Source organism: Lathyrus oleraceus, chromosome 4 (genome assembly GCF_024323335.1).
Source record: "Lathyrus oleraceus cultivar Zhongwan6 chromosome 4, CAAS_Psat_ZW6_1.0, whole genome shotgun sequence".
Lineage (NCBI taxonomy): Eukaryota > Viridiplantae > Streptophyta > Magnoliopsida > Fabales > Fabaceae > Lathyrus > Lathyrus oleraceus.
Window position 1 is genome coordinate 310,182,549 of NC_066582.1, and position 13,585 is coordinate 310,196,133.

The 13,585-nt window shown below is 39.9% G+C and overlaps 1 protein-coding gene across 1 annotated transcript; it reads right to left on the minus strand.

Annotated features, from left to right (window-relative positions):
- Window positions 1-7,208: 7,208 nt before the first annotated feature.
- On the minus strand, window positions 7,209-8,473 carry LOC127135480 (probable polygalacturonase). The gene has a single exon (XM_051062173.1). It carries the CDS (start codon window positions 8,439-8,441, stop codon window positions 7,920-7,922), a length of 522 nt encoding a protein of 173 aa, XP_050918130.1. The 5' UTR covers window positions 8,442-8,473; the 3' UTR covers window positions 7,209-7,919.
- Between the last annotated feature and the right edge of the window lie 5,112 nt (window positions 8,474-13,585).

Here is a 13,585-nt window from a genome sequence, read left to right on the forward strand (position 1 = left end):
TGGAAAATAGTTTTAGGGTTTTATGATGTCCAAGCCCATCCAAATGCTTCTATAAAAAGGATATGGAAAACCTGATTTGATACATAACAAAATAACGAACGAAATATTGAGAGAGAATAAGGGTTTTAGTCTTGTATGATCGTGTAAATTGTAAGCCATTCAATTCATCCATAGATGATTGAGTTGGTCTGATTTTTGAGTTGTAATCGTCACTCTAAGCTTTTAAGCATGAGTGTGTGTCTACTTGATTGAAGTTGTTAAGTAAGATCAAGTTTGTGTCTTTGAAGATTGTCTTCTTTTCATTGTAATTCTTGTTTTATATCACGGGTGTTATTGCGGGGGAGTGAGTGGGATCTCATATCTAAGAGTTCTTAGGTAGAAGTCACACGGGTGGAGATTAGGTGAGAAAGACTGTAACTTGTGTTGTTTATTGAGAGTCTTTGAACTGATTCTATTTAGTGGATTTCCTTCCTGGCTTGGTAGCCCCCAGACGTAGGTGAGTTTGCACCGAACTGGGTTAACAATTGCTTGTGTCTCTTGCATTACTATTCTTTATCTTTTATCTTGTTTGTATTGTTCAGATATTAGTATCATGACATTACCTTCGACATCTCATATCTGATACCAGAATTTCAATTGGTATCAGAGGCGGCATCCTGCTATGGTTCTGGGTGAGATCTAGGGACGATACTTTTTGGTACTATGGAGAGAGATGGAGAATCTGTTAACAGACCACCTATTTTGGATGGATCCAACTATGACTACTGGAAACCTCGAATGGTTGCCTTCCTAAAATCTCTGGATAATAAGGCTTGGAAGGTTGTTTTAACAGGCTGGGAACATCCAGTTATTACTAAGGATGGAGAAGCTACTACTGATAAGAAGGCTGAAGAACAATGGACCAAGGAGGAGGAGGATTTAGCTCTTGGGAACTCTAAAGCATTGAATGCTATATTCAATTGAGTAGATAAAAATATCTTCAGATTGGTAAACAACTGTGAGGTGGCTAAAGATGCTTGGGACATTCTCAAAACCACTCATGAAGGCACCTCTAGAGTGAAGATGTCTAGACTGCAGCTGCTCACTACCAAGTTTAAAAATTTAAGGATGAAAGAAGATGAAAATATTCATGAATTTCATATGAATATCCTTGAAATTGCTAATGCCTCAGGTCCCCTGGGTGAGAAAATGTCAGATGAAAAATTAGTGAGGAAAATACTCAGGTCACTCCCTAAGAGATTTGCCATGAAAGTGACAACCATAGAAGAGTCTCAAGACATTTCCAATATGAGAGTTGATGAGCTAATTGGATCCCTTCAAACATTTGAGATGGCAATGTGTGATGGATCTGAAAAGAAAGTCAAAAGCATAGCCTTCATGTCAAACACTGAAGAAAAATAGGAGGAATATGGTCAAGATATTGATGAAGATCTGGCTAATGATGTAGCAATGCTGGGAAGATAGTTCAACAGACTTCTGAAAAAGATGGATGTAAGATCTAAGGATAATGTCAAGAACATCTCATCTTACATCAGTAAATCAACCAATGCTGGAAGAAGAACAAGGTCAGATGAAAAGCCCAATGAAGGAAAAGGAGTTCAGTGTCATGAATGTGATGGGTATGGACACATTAGAACTGAATGTGGAACCTACCTCATGAAATAGAAGAGGAGTCTTGCTTCCACTTGGTCTAATGAAAGTGAAATAAAAGAGTCTGCAAACCTTGTGACTACCTTGACTGGAAGATGGGGTTCTGATGAAGACTCAAGTGATGATGAAGTAACCTTTGAAGAGTTGGCCACTACCTACAGAAAGTTGTGTCACAAAAGTGCAGAAGTGTGTCAACAAGTTGAAAGCCAGAAGAAAGTGATAGCACAGCTGAAGAATGAGAAGGCAGAACATGTGGAAACCATCTCCAAGTTGAAGACTGAAGTTGTACTCTTGAATTCTAAACTGGATGAGATGACCAAGTATGTAAGAATGCTAAACAATGGATCTGACACCTTAGACAAAATTCTCCAAGCTGGACAAATAACAGGAGACAAGTCTGGCATTGGGTTCAATGAGTCTATACCTGAGTGCAGCCACTCTGGTAGCAAACTAAAGTCCTAACCTAAGTGCAGTCACACTAGGAGTAAACCAGAGATGTCACATCATATGTCACAACATCATAAAGGAATACAACAGGAAGGGAAACATCAAAGATGGAGATTCCATTACTGTGGAAAATTTGGCCACATAAAACCATTCTGCTATAAGTTGTATGGCTATCCTAGTCCTGCTCATCATCAACCTAGACCCAAACATCACAGACCTGTCAACAAAAAGCAATGGGTTCCTAGGACTGATGTTACAAGTCTGATAGCTCACACTTCCTTTAGAGTTTCAGCCAAAGAAGATTGGTATTTTGACAGTGTGTCGCAGCCCGAAAGATACGGTATGCGAAAAAACAACTGGCGAGAAAGAAATGACAGAAGAGTCGCCACCGTGCGTTATTTATCCCAAAGAAGGGAAAGGAAACGCTCGAAGTAAACCTGAAGGAAGGAAAGGAAAAGACAAGGTCTCCCAACCAAATCTTGGGTTCGGGAATCGATTATGCGAAGGGAAGGTATTAGCACCCCTACGCATCCGTAGTACTCTACGGGATCCACTCTTGTTGTTTCTTGTCTAAAGGGTGTATGTTTATCTAATGTACTATTTACTAAAAGAGGAAGGGTCAAAAGAGAATGACTCGCACGGATGTCGCATCCACTGCATACGTATCTCATCTGAATATGAGAATCAGAGTCTTCGTAGCTCGGCTACCTATGGGTGAAAGAGATGTGTGCTCGCTAAGACATCGCGTCTTATGCCTACGTATCTCATCTGGAATGAGAATCAGAGCAAAAACGTAGTTCAGCTAACTACGGGAATAAAGGGTCTCGATTGCAACTAGGGCAAGAGAAAGGGAATGTCTCGATCGCAACGAGGGCGAGAGAAGGGATCGCAACAAAAGCGAACGCAAACAAAGATTAGTTGTTAGTCGTTAGTCAAACTCGGCAAGCCATCGCATCTTGTGCCTACGTATCTCATCTGAACATGAGAATCAGAGTTGCCGTAGTTCGGCTCACGCACGCCAAACAAACAATACACAAGCAGGCAAACATGGAGCCTGAATACCAATCACTGGACTTACATCAACATCCGAACCCAAAACACACACAAAAAGGCAAACGTGGAGCCCGAACGCCAATCACTGGACTTACATCAGCATCCGAACCAAAACACACACAAAGGTGGCAAACATGGAGCCCGACTGCCAATTACTGGACTTACATCAGCATCCGAACCAAAATACACACAAAAGGAAAAAGAAAGGTGCCCGGAGTGGTCTCGCACGACCACCTGCCTACATACCTCGTCTGGAACAAGGATCAGGGCGATGTAGTTCCCCTACATGGGGGTTGCCATCTGAACATGGACTTAGAAAGGAGGACACCAGTTGTGTCAGAGGAGAGTGGGCGATGTGTTCACGTCCTAGCAGTAGGTGTCGCAGCTCGCTGAATCGAGTCTTAGGCAGTTACCTCTTTGCAATAGAACGGACTACATGCCACAAGATCGGAGACGCTCGGAAAGGTCTAGAAGTGGGGGAAGCTCTGCCCTAGTGTTGTCATGCAATATGTACTTAAGTGTTAGGATTTACGAATGGGAATATCTACCTAATGTTAGCATGCAAAGAATATGGGAATTCTACCTATGTTATCATACAAAAGAATAAGGGAATCCTACCTATGTTATCATACAAAAGGATATGGGAATCCTACCTATGTTATCATGCAAAAGGATATGGAAATCCTACCTATGTTATCATACAAAGGGTTCTATCTAATGGGTGCTACCTAATCGGAACAAGAATCGACGAATGGAGCAAGGAGAAGTGATAAGGGTAGATGGCGATGCATGAAGCAATCGACTTACAAGGTTGATGGCGATGCATAAAGCAATCGACTTACAAGGTTGATGGCGATGCATAAAGCAATCGGCTTACAAAAGGGTGGATGAATACGTGCTGGTTCTGTTAGGTTTTGAAAAATGACTACTCGACGTTGGATCGAGGTTTTGATCTTGTTTTGAAATGGTTATCGAATGTTCATTTTAATTCTCGTATTACCAGATGAATAAAGAATGAAAGAATATTATACATTTCATGGGAGGGGGATACATTTGTTATGAATGGGGGTTGTCATGGCAATCAAAACAATATAAATATATGCCTCATACACCATACAAGTAGGCCACAATCAAACAATAAGATATTTAAACAAGTACATGATCAAATTAAATAATCAAAGAAACGAAATGAATGAGCATTAAACAATGTATGAGTGTAAGTGCGAAGGAACCGACTCATTGTAAGAAAGCCCAAGAGTAAGCTGTGTGAGGTCGATGGCGATGCTTAAAAAGCAATCGACTTACAAGGGTGTAAAAAGTGGGCTCGATATTAAACCGAGAAAAGCATGATTTTTATAGTTTGAAAAAATGGTTTTTGAACTATGCATTTACTAACAAATGAAATTATAATAGACATAAAAAAGATATTAACAAAATACTAAAAGAATAAAAAATGCTAAAAGAGAAATAATATAACTAAGAGAAATAAAAATGCCAAAAAAAGCCACACATGAGTGTTGAACCCACCCCACTCAAGAATATGCACACTGCCCTTCTCCACCAGACCACTCAGGGTTATTTGCTATTGAGATACTACACTAAATATATGAACCGGGCTAAAAAATAAAAAGATTTAAGAACAAGATAAACATTTTTTATGGTTTTTGTATTAAAAACAAATTAAATTAAATAATAAAAGAAAAATTAAAAAAAGGAAAAAAAGAAAATGATTCATCGCCATCGTCCTCAACCTCATGAACCCCCTCAAGCTCAGAGAAATCTCTCCCTCTCAACGTAGCCGCTTCCGTCTCTCTCAACACTGCGTCTCTCATGACTCAACAGTCGCGTCTCTCTCAATTTCACTCACACCCAAAACCCCTTAATCGCATTTCAGCAAAGTCTCTATCAACAAACACACGAAAATGATAAAAGGAAAAAGGAAGAATTCTCACAAAGTGTCACGGCGGCGATGAAAGGCGTGAAGAAGTTGGCCTCCCAATCCAGGTATTCGATTTTGGGACTTTAGGGTTTCGGTTGAGATTTTCGCCTCCAAGTTTTTCTGTGAACAGTGGCCGCTCTTCAAAATCGCCCCCTCTCTCTTACTGATTTCTCTCCTTTTATAATCCCATTGCTAGGGTTTGGATGAGATCAAAAGAGTATGGAATTGGAAGTGCTTTCTTTTTTGTGCTGCTCTGTTGTCTATCCCATTTTGGTGTTTGCTCTGAAAAAGGTAACATGTACCTTGTACTTCTTCTGTGAAAAATGTTTCATTTTTGTTGCTTGTGAATTCTTACCATCTTACCGAGTTGTAGTGATTTTACTGCAGTGAATTAACTACCTTTTTACTGCAGTGAAAATGGAGGACTTGGTTTGATTTCAACATCTGAAGGATGGTTTGTGATTTTTCCTTGAATTTTAATAGTTTCATGGTGAGTTGGTTTGATGCAAGATACTATCCATGATGATGAACTGTACTCATGTCAAACACTTCCCTGCTGCTGATTATTGCTATTTTGTAAGTTTGCTGTAATAGCCTGAACTTGGTGTTGGATGCAGGATGAACCATGATGAACAACATGACTGCTTTGATTTGCTCCTGCTGTGATGTCTTCAGTAGTTTGGACTTGATGCAAGCATGTAGTGTTATTGTCTTGGATTGATGCAAGAGTGTTTGGACATTTTGGACCAAGGTAGGTTGTGGTTGGACTAGGCAATGCTGTGATTTGCAGGTTCAGTTGGTGCAGCACAACACATAAAATGACATTGTTGTAGTACAAGTCATGATTGGAGCCATGTTGAGGTACATCTCATGAAGGGGTATGCATTTGATCTCTTGTTTTTAACTCCTTGGTCTTTATATCCACCAGCATCAACTCCAAACCTTCCAAGCTGACCAAGAAGAGCAATGATAGCAACCGCAGCATTCTCCACCACACAAGAGTCCAGTACATGAAGCAGCTGAGGAACAAGTTTTGGGTTAGTCCATTGCCAGCCCATTTTGCTTGCAACAAGCTCCAACAATGAGAGAATATCACTAAGTTGGCATAAGGTAACATCAATATGAACATCTGGTTGAGTACGACAAACCACATGGTTTTTTTCAAACAGCACGACGCATCACAATTTATGCTATTGGTACATGGAACCACATCCTGACTAGACCACTGTCCATTATTATGATTGTCTAAAAGGGATCTGAAACTTGAAGAATCAAACTGTCCTTGCTGAAATAGATGCTTCTTGATCTTTTCTAAGAGCAAGAATGTAACAACATCAATGGACTCGGCACCTTCCGAGAAAGGGCATTTATTGTTAGTACATAAATCAATACGCAGCTGATTTATTGATGGAAGACAAGAAGCAGGAGTGACAGATATGCTCCCTCCCTCAAGAAACATAACTAGAGATTTCAAGACAGTCACCGTCAAGCCAAAACTGCACGAGTCAAAATACTTCTTTCCGCCCAGGTTAGCAAAAATGTGAAGAATAGTTAGCGCCATAAAAGAACCATATCTGCACAATCTAAGAATATTATATGATGCCTCATAAAGAAATCCAATATAATCGGTTGCAGCACATATTGATGCTAGTATAATACCCGCCGCTACCAACTGCTCATCCGTAGCTTCTTTAGAACATGATATGTCTACGCCATCCAGAAAACTATCATTTATGAAATCAATATCAGATGAGGTCTCAGTAGGTACTATGTCTTTTAATATAACTCTTCCTTTTATAAGAAAATCTTCAATGAAGTGGAGCAGCTCCAGCAACAAATTTTTTCTAACAAAATGATCCTTGTGCCTGCTATTTTGGCTATGATTTGCATGAATCTACAGGATGATGACAGGGTTATGGCTGCTGCAGGACCACGATTGTAGGATGTGTTGACAGGATATTGTAACAGCAGGTATGACTCTGTGTAGCATAATTGACATTGTTATGACTCAAATGGGATATAACTACATGACTTGCATTATCTGTTGACTGCTCCTGCTACAGACTGTAGGTTCATTACTTGCAAGGGAGCATGGCTGGCTACTGATGTTGGTTGGGACAGGTATGGTTGATGCGGTGACAACAGCTGCTTGGACAGATGACGAAACTGAGGCATTGGCCAACCAGCCAAAGCATTAGCATTAGTAGTTGCTGCGGCAGGTGGAAAGGGACCATGAGCTCCCACTCCAAGGGAAGTATAAGCAGCAGGCTTTGCAACAGCAGAAACTGGAAGATTGACAGGTGTTGGTGCCAGAGGACCATTGGAAGGTGAACATGAGTGATCGATAAATAAAGTTTTTATATCTGGGTTTGGCCTTGGGTTTTTTTTGCAAAGCTGGTGCTGCCGGTTCAAACTTTGATTGATTAATGTCCGCAATCTTGACGACTTCAATGCAGGAAAGATAAGCTTATCACGGAACAGAGGATTTGCCTCCATGAGCTTTTTAGCTCTAACAGCATAATCCCTCGAGCAGTTTTGGTGTCACCATACTTGGACAGCTGCTCATTCTCCCTGAAATTAGTTAGAGTTAACAGTTGGGTTATTTCTTTGTATAGTTCTTCATTGAAGGTGGCGAATACTTTTAAATCACCCACTAATATCTCAACAGCCTTTGCCTTGTCTTGCCTATCAAGTGCTTCCAAATATTTCTGCTTCCTGATTTCAAAGAATATTTTCATGGAGTATCTATTATCATCCACTTTGGTAAACCCTGATAAATACTTCTCAACTTCATCCCATTCACCGGCCTGCACTTTTTCCTCAAAGTATTTCATATTGAAATAAAACCCGGATTCTTTCTCAAGCCTGTGACAAAAACATCGGTGAGGTTAGTTCCGAATATGAGGCTTGTGAATCTTCCTGCTGGTGCATCTCTTCCTCTACCGTATGATGGTAATGGTTCAATCACAGGCCACTCAGTTATATCCTGAGAAGCAAGAAGAACAGCATCTTTATCCAAATAGAGAGTAAAGTGACTAGTAAGACTAAAACTACCAGTGAGCCATTTTCCGGCAGGAACAAAGAGCTGAGAACCACCTTCGGAACCATACTGACTCAGATTACTAATTGCAGACTGAAAAGCCTTTGTGCTCGATGTAACTCCGTCTCCAACACCGCCGAAATCCGTCGAAGAAGCACTGTGTGCTCTACAATTTATACCATTGTACTCAAATGAAGCAGTCACAATTTTAGCTTTTTTACTCTCAGCTAGACACAGAAGTGTCACCACAAAGAGAGCAAAGACTAGTTTAATCACTTGTAGCCTCATGTGAGTTTTCCATAAGAGCTTCATCGTAAGAGAAAGAAGTTTGGAACTTGATTTTGGTATATTATTTGGCTTGACCCTTCAACTCTATGCTTTTTTTTTCACTGAACTGTTTTTTGAATGTGTTATTACAATGCAGATTTTTTAGGTTGGGCTGAAGCAGTTAGATGCTAGCATGGCTTTGGTTTGCTGCAACAGGTTTTGGTATCTTAATGTGGTACCAAACAATGAACATGACTGCCAGTTAACTTGGGCTTATTTGTATTTTTGCAGACTGATATGAATGATATGCAACCTTGCTAATCCATGGCCATTTCCCGATCAGTTTGTGGCAGCAGATGTGTTGTAGCAGGCTAGCGTGATGACGATGGTATGGTGCTGTTGCAAAGCAGGACGTGACATGATTGTGGCAGCAGCATTGGCTAGACCATCTGCATCCATGGATTTGTTGCACATGTATAAGGTTTTTGTTGCATCCAAAGGGCATGAGCAAAGGATAATGGTTGAACTGTTAGGGGCTCCTTGGTCCATGGTTAGGGGCAGGCCAATGGCGAATGGTTAATGGTTCAAAAGCTACAAAGTCAAGGTGCACCACATGTGTTACTTGTGATGGAAGCTACCAAGAACGAACATAAATAAACATGAGGGTTGGATGACACATTGAAGAAAAAGGCCAGGCCAAGTTGGGTGGGCAAGAGCAAGTGAGGGTTGACTTTGGTCAAAGTTGACCAAAAAGTGAACCGTTGACCAAAGTCAACAATTGGTCAAAAATGCATTTTTTGTATTTTCTTTGTAAATGGAAAATGAATTATTGGTTAGGGTGAAATTTAGGGTTTAAAGAATTTGGGTTGACTTTGGTCAAATTTGACCAAAAAGTCAACTGTTGACCAAAGTCAACAGTTGGTCAAAAATGCCAAATTTTGTATTTTCTCATATGGAATCACATGTAATGGTTTAAAATGGATGAAATGGATTGGAATGGTTTGAAAAAAAATGATTGGAGATTGTTTTCACAATTGGCTTGAATGTTTGACTCTTGAGAAGAAAATAACTTGACTGATAATATGTATGAACAAAACCATGAAATAAGACCATAAGGTTATAACATCCATGAACCAATAACATGACTGGCAAGTGGTTAGAAACACAAGAAACTTGGTTGTTCAGATGACCCAGACCATAGAGGTATCCACAATCACAACACCATGACTTTGGATCAAAATCAATCCTCATGTAAAACCAAAGTTAGGTTAGGCCAAGCATGCCAAACAAACATAAAAAATTCAGGATCAAAATCGGGGTATGACACAGTGGGTGCTCCAGACACATGACTGGAAACAAAAACCTGCTAACTGGCCTTCATCCTCATGCCACCAGCTATGTAACCATTGGTGATGAAGCAAAGGGTGAAATCAAGGGGATTGGTAAGCTTGACTGCCCTGGAGTTCCTGACCTGGACAATGTTCTACTTGTTAAGGGATTGACTGCAAATTTAATAAGCATCAGTCAATTGTGTGACCAAGGTCTAAATGTAAACTTCACTAAAACTAAATGTCTGATTACTAACAAAGAAAATGAAGTGATCATGAAAGGAGTCAGGTCTAAAGACAACTGTTACATGTGGAGTTCTCAAGAAACTGGTTATTCTTTAATGTCTACTTTAGCCAAAGAAGAAGAAGTGAAGATATGGCATCAAAGATTGGGCCATCTGCATCTTAAAGGTTTGAAGAGGATTATATCTGTTGAAGTTGTTAGAGGAATTCCCAAATTGAAGATTAATGAAGGAAAAGTCTGTGGGGAATGTCAGACTGGAAAACAGACAAGGATGTCACACCAGAAGCTCAGACATGACACCACTTCCAAAGTTCTGGAACTCCTCCATATGGATTTGATGGGACCCATGCAGGTGGAAAGCCTTGGTGGGAATAAGTATGCTTATGTAGTGGTGGATGACTTCTCCAGATACACCTGGATCAATTTTATAAGAGAAAAATATGATGTTTTTGAAGTCTCCAAAGATCTTTGTCTAAAACTTCAAAGAGAAAAGGAAAGTCCAGTTATCAAAATTAGAAGTGATCATGGGAAGGAATTTGAGAACAACAAATTTGCTGAATTCTGTTCTTCAGAAGGAATTCATCATGAGTTCTCATCTCCCATTACTCCCTAGAAAAATGGTGTGGTGTAAAGGAAAAATAGAACCCTTCAAGAATCAGCTAGAGCTATGATCCATGCTAAGAAAGTGCCCTACCACTTTTGGGCTGAAGCCATGAACACAACCTACTATGTTCACAACAGAGTGACCTTGAAGAAAGGGACTCCTACAACTTTATATAAAGTCTAGAAAGGGAGAATACCTACAGTCAAATACTTCCATGTGTTTGGTAGTAAATGCTATATCTTGGCTGATCGTGAACAAAGAAGAAAGATGGATCCCAAGAGTGATGAAGGAATATTTTTGGGCTACTCAACAAATAAAAGAGCTTATATAGTCTTCAATTCCAGAATAAAAGTAATGATGGAATCTATCAATGTTGTGGTTGATGATCAACAGACTGATGTCACAGATGATGTTGAGACATCTCTAACTGATCCCCTAGCTGATGTCTCAGACAGAAATAATGAGAGTGAACCTCCTCAAGCTGAACCTGAAGATGACAAAATCAACAAGGGACCCTCCATTAGAATTCAGAAGGATCATCCTAAAGATCTCATTATAGGAGACCCAAACAAAGGGGTCACAACTAGATCAAGGGAAGTAATCTCACATGGTTGCTTTGTGTCCAAGATTGAGCCTAGGAATGTCAAGGAAGCCTTGAATGATGAGTTTTGGATCAATGCCATGCAGGAGGAATTAGGACAATTCAAGAGGAATGAAGTATGGGAACTGGTTCCTAGACCTGAAGGAGTAAATGTCATAGGTACAAAGTGGGTGTATAAGAATAAATCTGATGAACAAGGGGTGGTTACAAAAAACAAATCAAGATTGGTAGCACAAGGATATACTCAAATTGAAGGAGTGGATTTTGATGAAACATTTGCCCCTGTAGCTCGTCTTGAGTCCATTAGACTATTGCTTGGAGTGGCACGTATTCTGAAGTTCAAACTGTTCCAAATGGATGTAAAAAGTGCCTTCTTGAATGGCTACTTAAATGAGGAAGTATATGTTGAACAACCTAAAGGATTCACATATCCAAATCTTTCAAAGCATGCGTACAGATTGAAGAAAGCCCTCTATGGTTTGAAACAAGCTCTTAGAGCTTGGTGTGAGAGACTCACTGTGTTCCTCACTAACAATGGATACAGGAAAGGAGGTATTGACAAGACCCTATTTGTGAAGAATGAAGGAGGAAAACTCATGGTGGCACAAATATATGTAGATGATATTGTGTTTAGTGGGATTTCATATCAGATGGTCGAACATTTTGTTAGACAAATGCAGTCTGAGTTTGAGATGAGCCTTGTTGGAGAGCTTACCTATTTTCTTGGGCTACAAGTCAAGCAGATGGAAGATTCTATCTTTCTATCTCAAAGAAAATATGCCAAGAACATTGTTAAGAAGTTTGGCATGGAGAATGCAAGTCATAAAAAGACACCTGCTCCTACACATTTGAAAGTCTCCAAAGATGAAAATGGTGTTAGTGTAGATCAAAGTCTATACATAAGCATGATAGGAAGTCTGTTATATCTCACAGCAAGCAGACCTGACATTGCACTTGCTCTAGTTGTTTGTGCTAGACATCAAGTTGAACCAAAAGTCAGTCACATAAACCAAGTGAAGAGAATACTGAGATATGTCAATGGCACCAGTGACTATGGGATGTTATATACTCATGGATCTGGATCTATGTTGACTGGTTACTGTGATGCTGACTGGGCTAGAAGTGCTGATGATAGGAAAAGCACATCAGGAGGATGTTTCTTCTTGCGAAACAATTCGATATCATGGTTTAGCAAGAAACAAAATTGTGTGTCCCTTTCCACTGTTGAAGATGAATACATAGAAACTAGAAGTAGTTGTTCTCAACTGGTTTGGATGAAACAGATGTTGATTGAATACAATGTCACACAAGATGTCATGTCATTGTACTGGGACAACCTGAGTGCTATAAATATTTCTAAGAATCCTATTCAGCACAGCAGGACAAAGCACATTGATATTCGTCATCACTTTATTAGAGAACTTGTGGAAGAGAAAATCATAGCACTAGAGCATGTTACTACTGAAATGCAATTAGCTGACATATTTACAAAGGCTTTGGATGCTAATCAGTTTAAATGTTTAAGAGGGAAATTGGGGATTTGTATTCATGAGAATTTATAGCAATTAATTTGGAGTGGAAAAGGTAATAAAAATATTGTCTGCCCACTTAAAAGAAAGTTCCCCATTTATGGTAAATCATTAGCTAGTATTGGAACTACCATCTATACCTTTTTCACACGCTACCTCAACACAACCACTTCCATCTTCATCAAACTGTATCGACCATATCTGCTAGAGCAACCAAAATTATTTCACAAGTTCAACAGAATGTCACAACATCCTTCATCTTCTGGTTCAAAACCCACTCACAAAGCAAGAACTCCCTTCATGTTTTTTCTGGATGAAGACATTTTGGAAGTTATTCCTCTTTCAGTAATCCCAGGCGACGCCCCTGGTCCTTCTTCCACTACAGGAAACACTTAAGGTAACAATTCTGACAACCCTCCTCCTAAGGATGACATGCATTATACATATCGTGTCATTAGGAATCTGGTTACAAGGATCCTAAATGAAGGACACTCAGTCAAGGGAGTTTCGACTCCTCTGTCTAGAAGGGACCCCTCTCCTGAGGTGGAAACTCAAAATGAGAACGATGATGATTCATCTAGGTCAGAGAAAGATATTATTGTTGAGGGACTGTGTTCTCTAGGAAAAACCTTGCCTAGTAAGAAACCTATAGATGCTTCTCAATCTAAGAAGCATGAATCTGCTGAAAAGGTGATTGATTTAGAGGAAGAGAGCTCAGATGATAAAGATGACACCTTGCTTCATCACTTGGAGCCAAGGGTTGCAAAGAGAATGAAGACCAGGAAAGGGAGGTTTGTGGCTGAGGTGATGACAACCAGAACTAGTAAGAAGGCTGCTGCTGTAGGTCCTTCAAAGTCATGGAGTAAAGTGGAAGTCAAGAAGA

What these genes read in the sequence shown, in the direction of transcription:
- LOC127135480 (XM_051062173.1), bottom strand. Translation starts at nt 8,441, where the DNA reads ATGAAGCTCTTATGGAAAACTCACATGAGGCTACAAGTGATTAAACTA.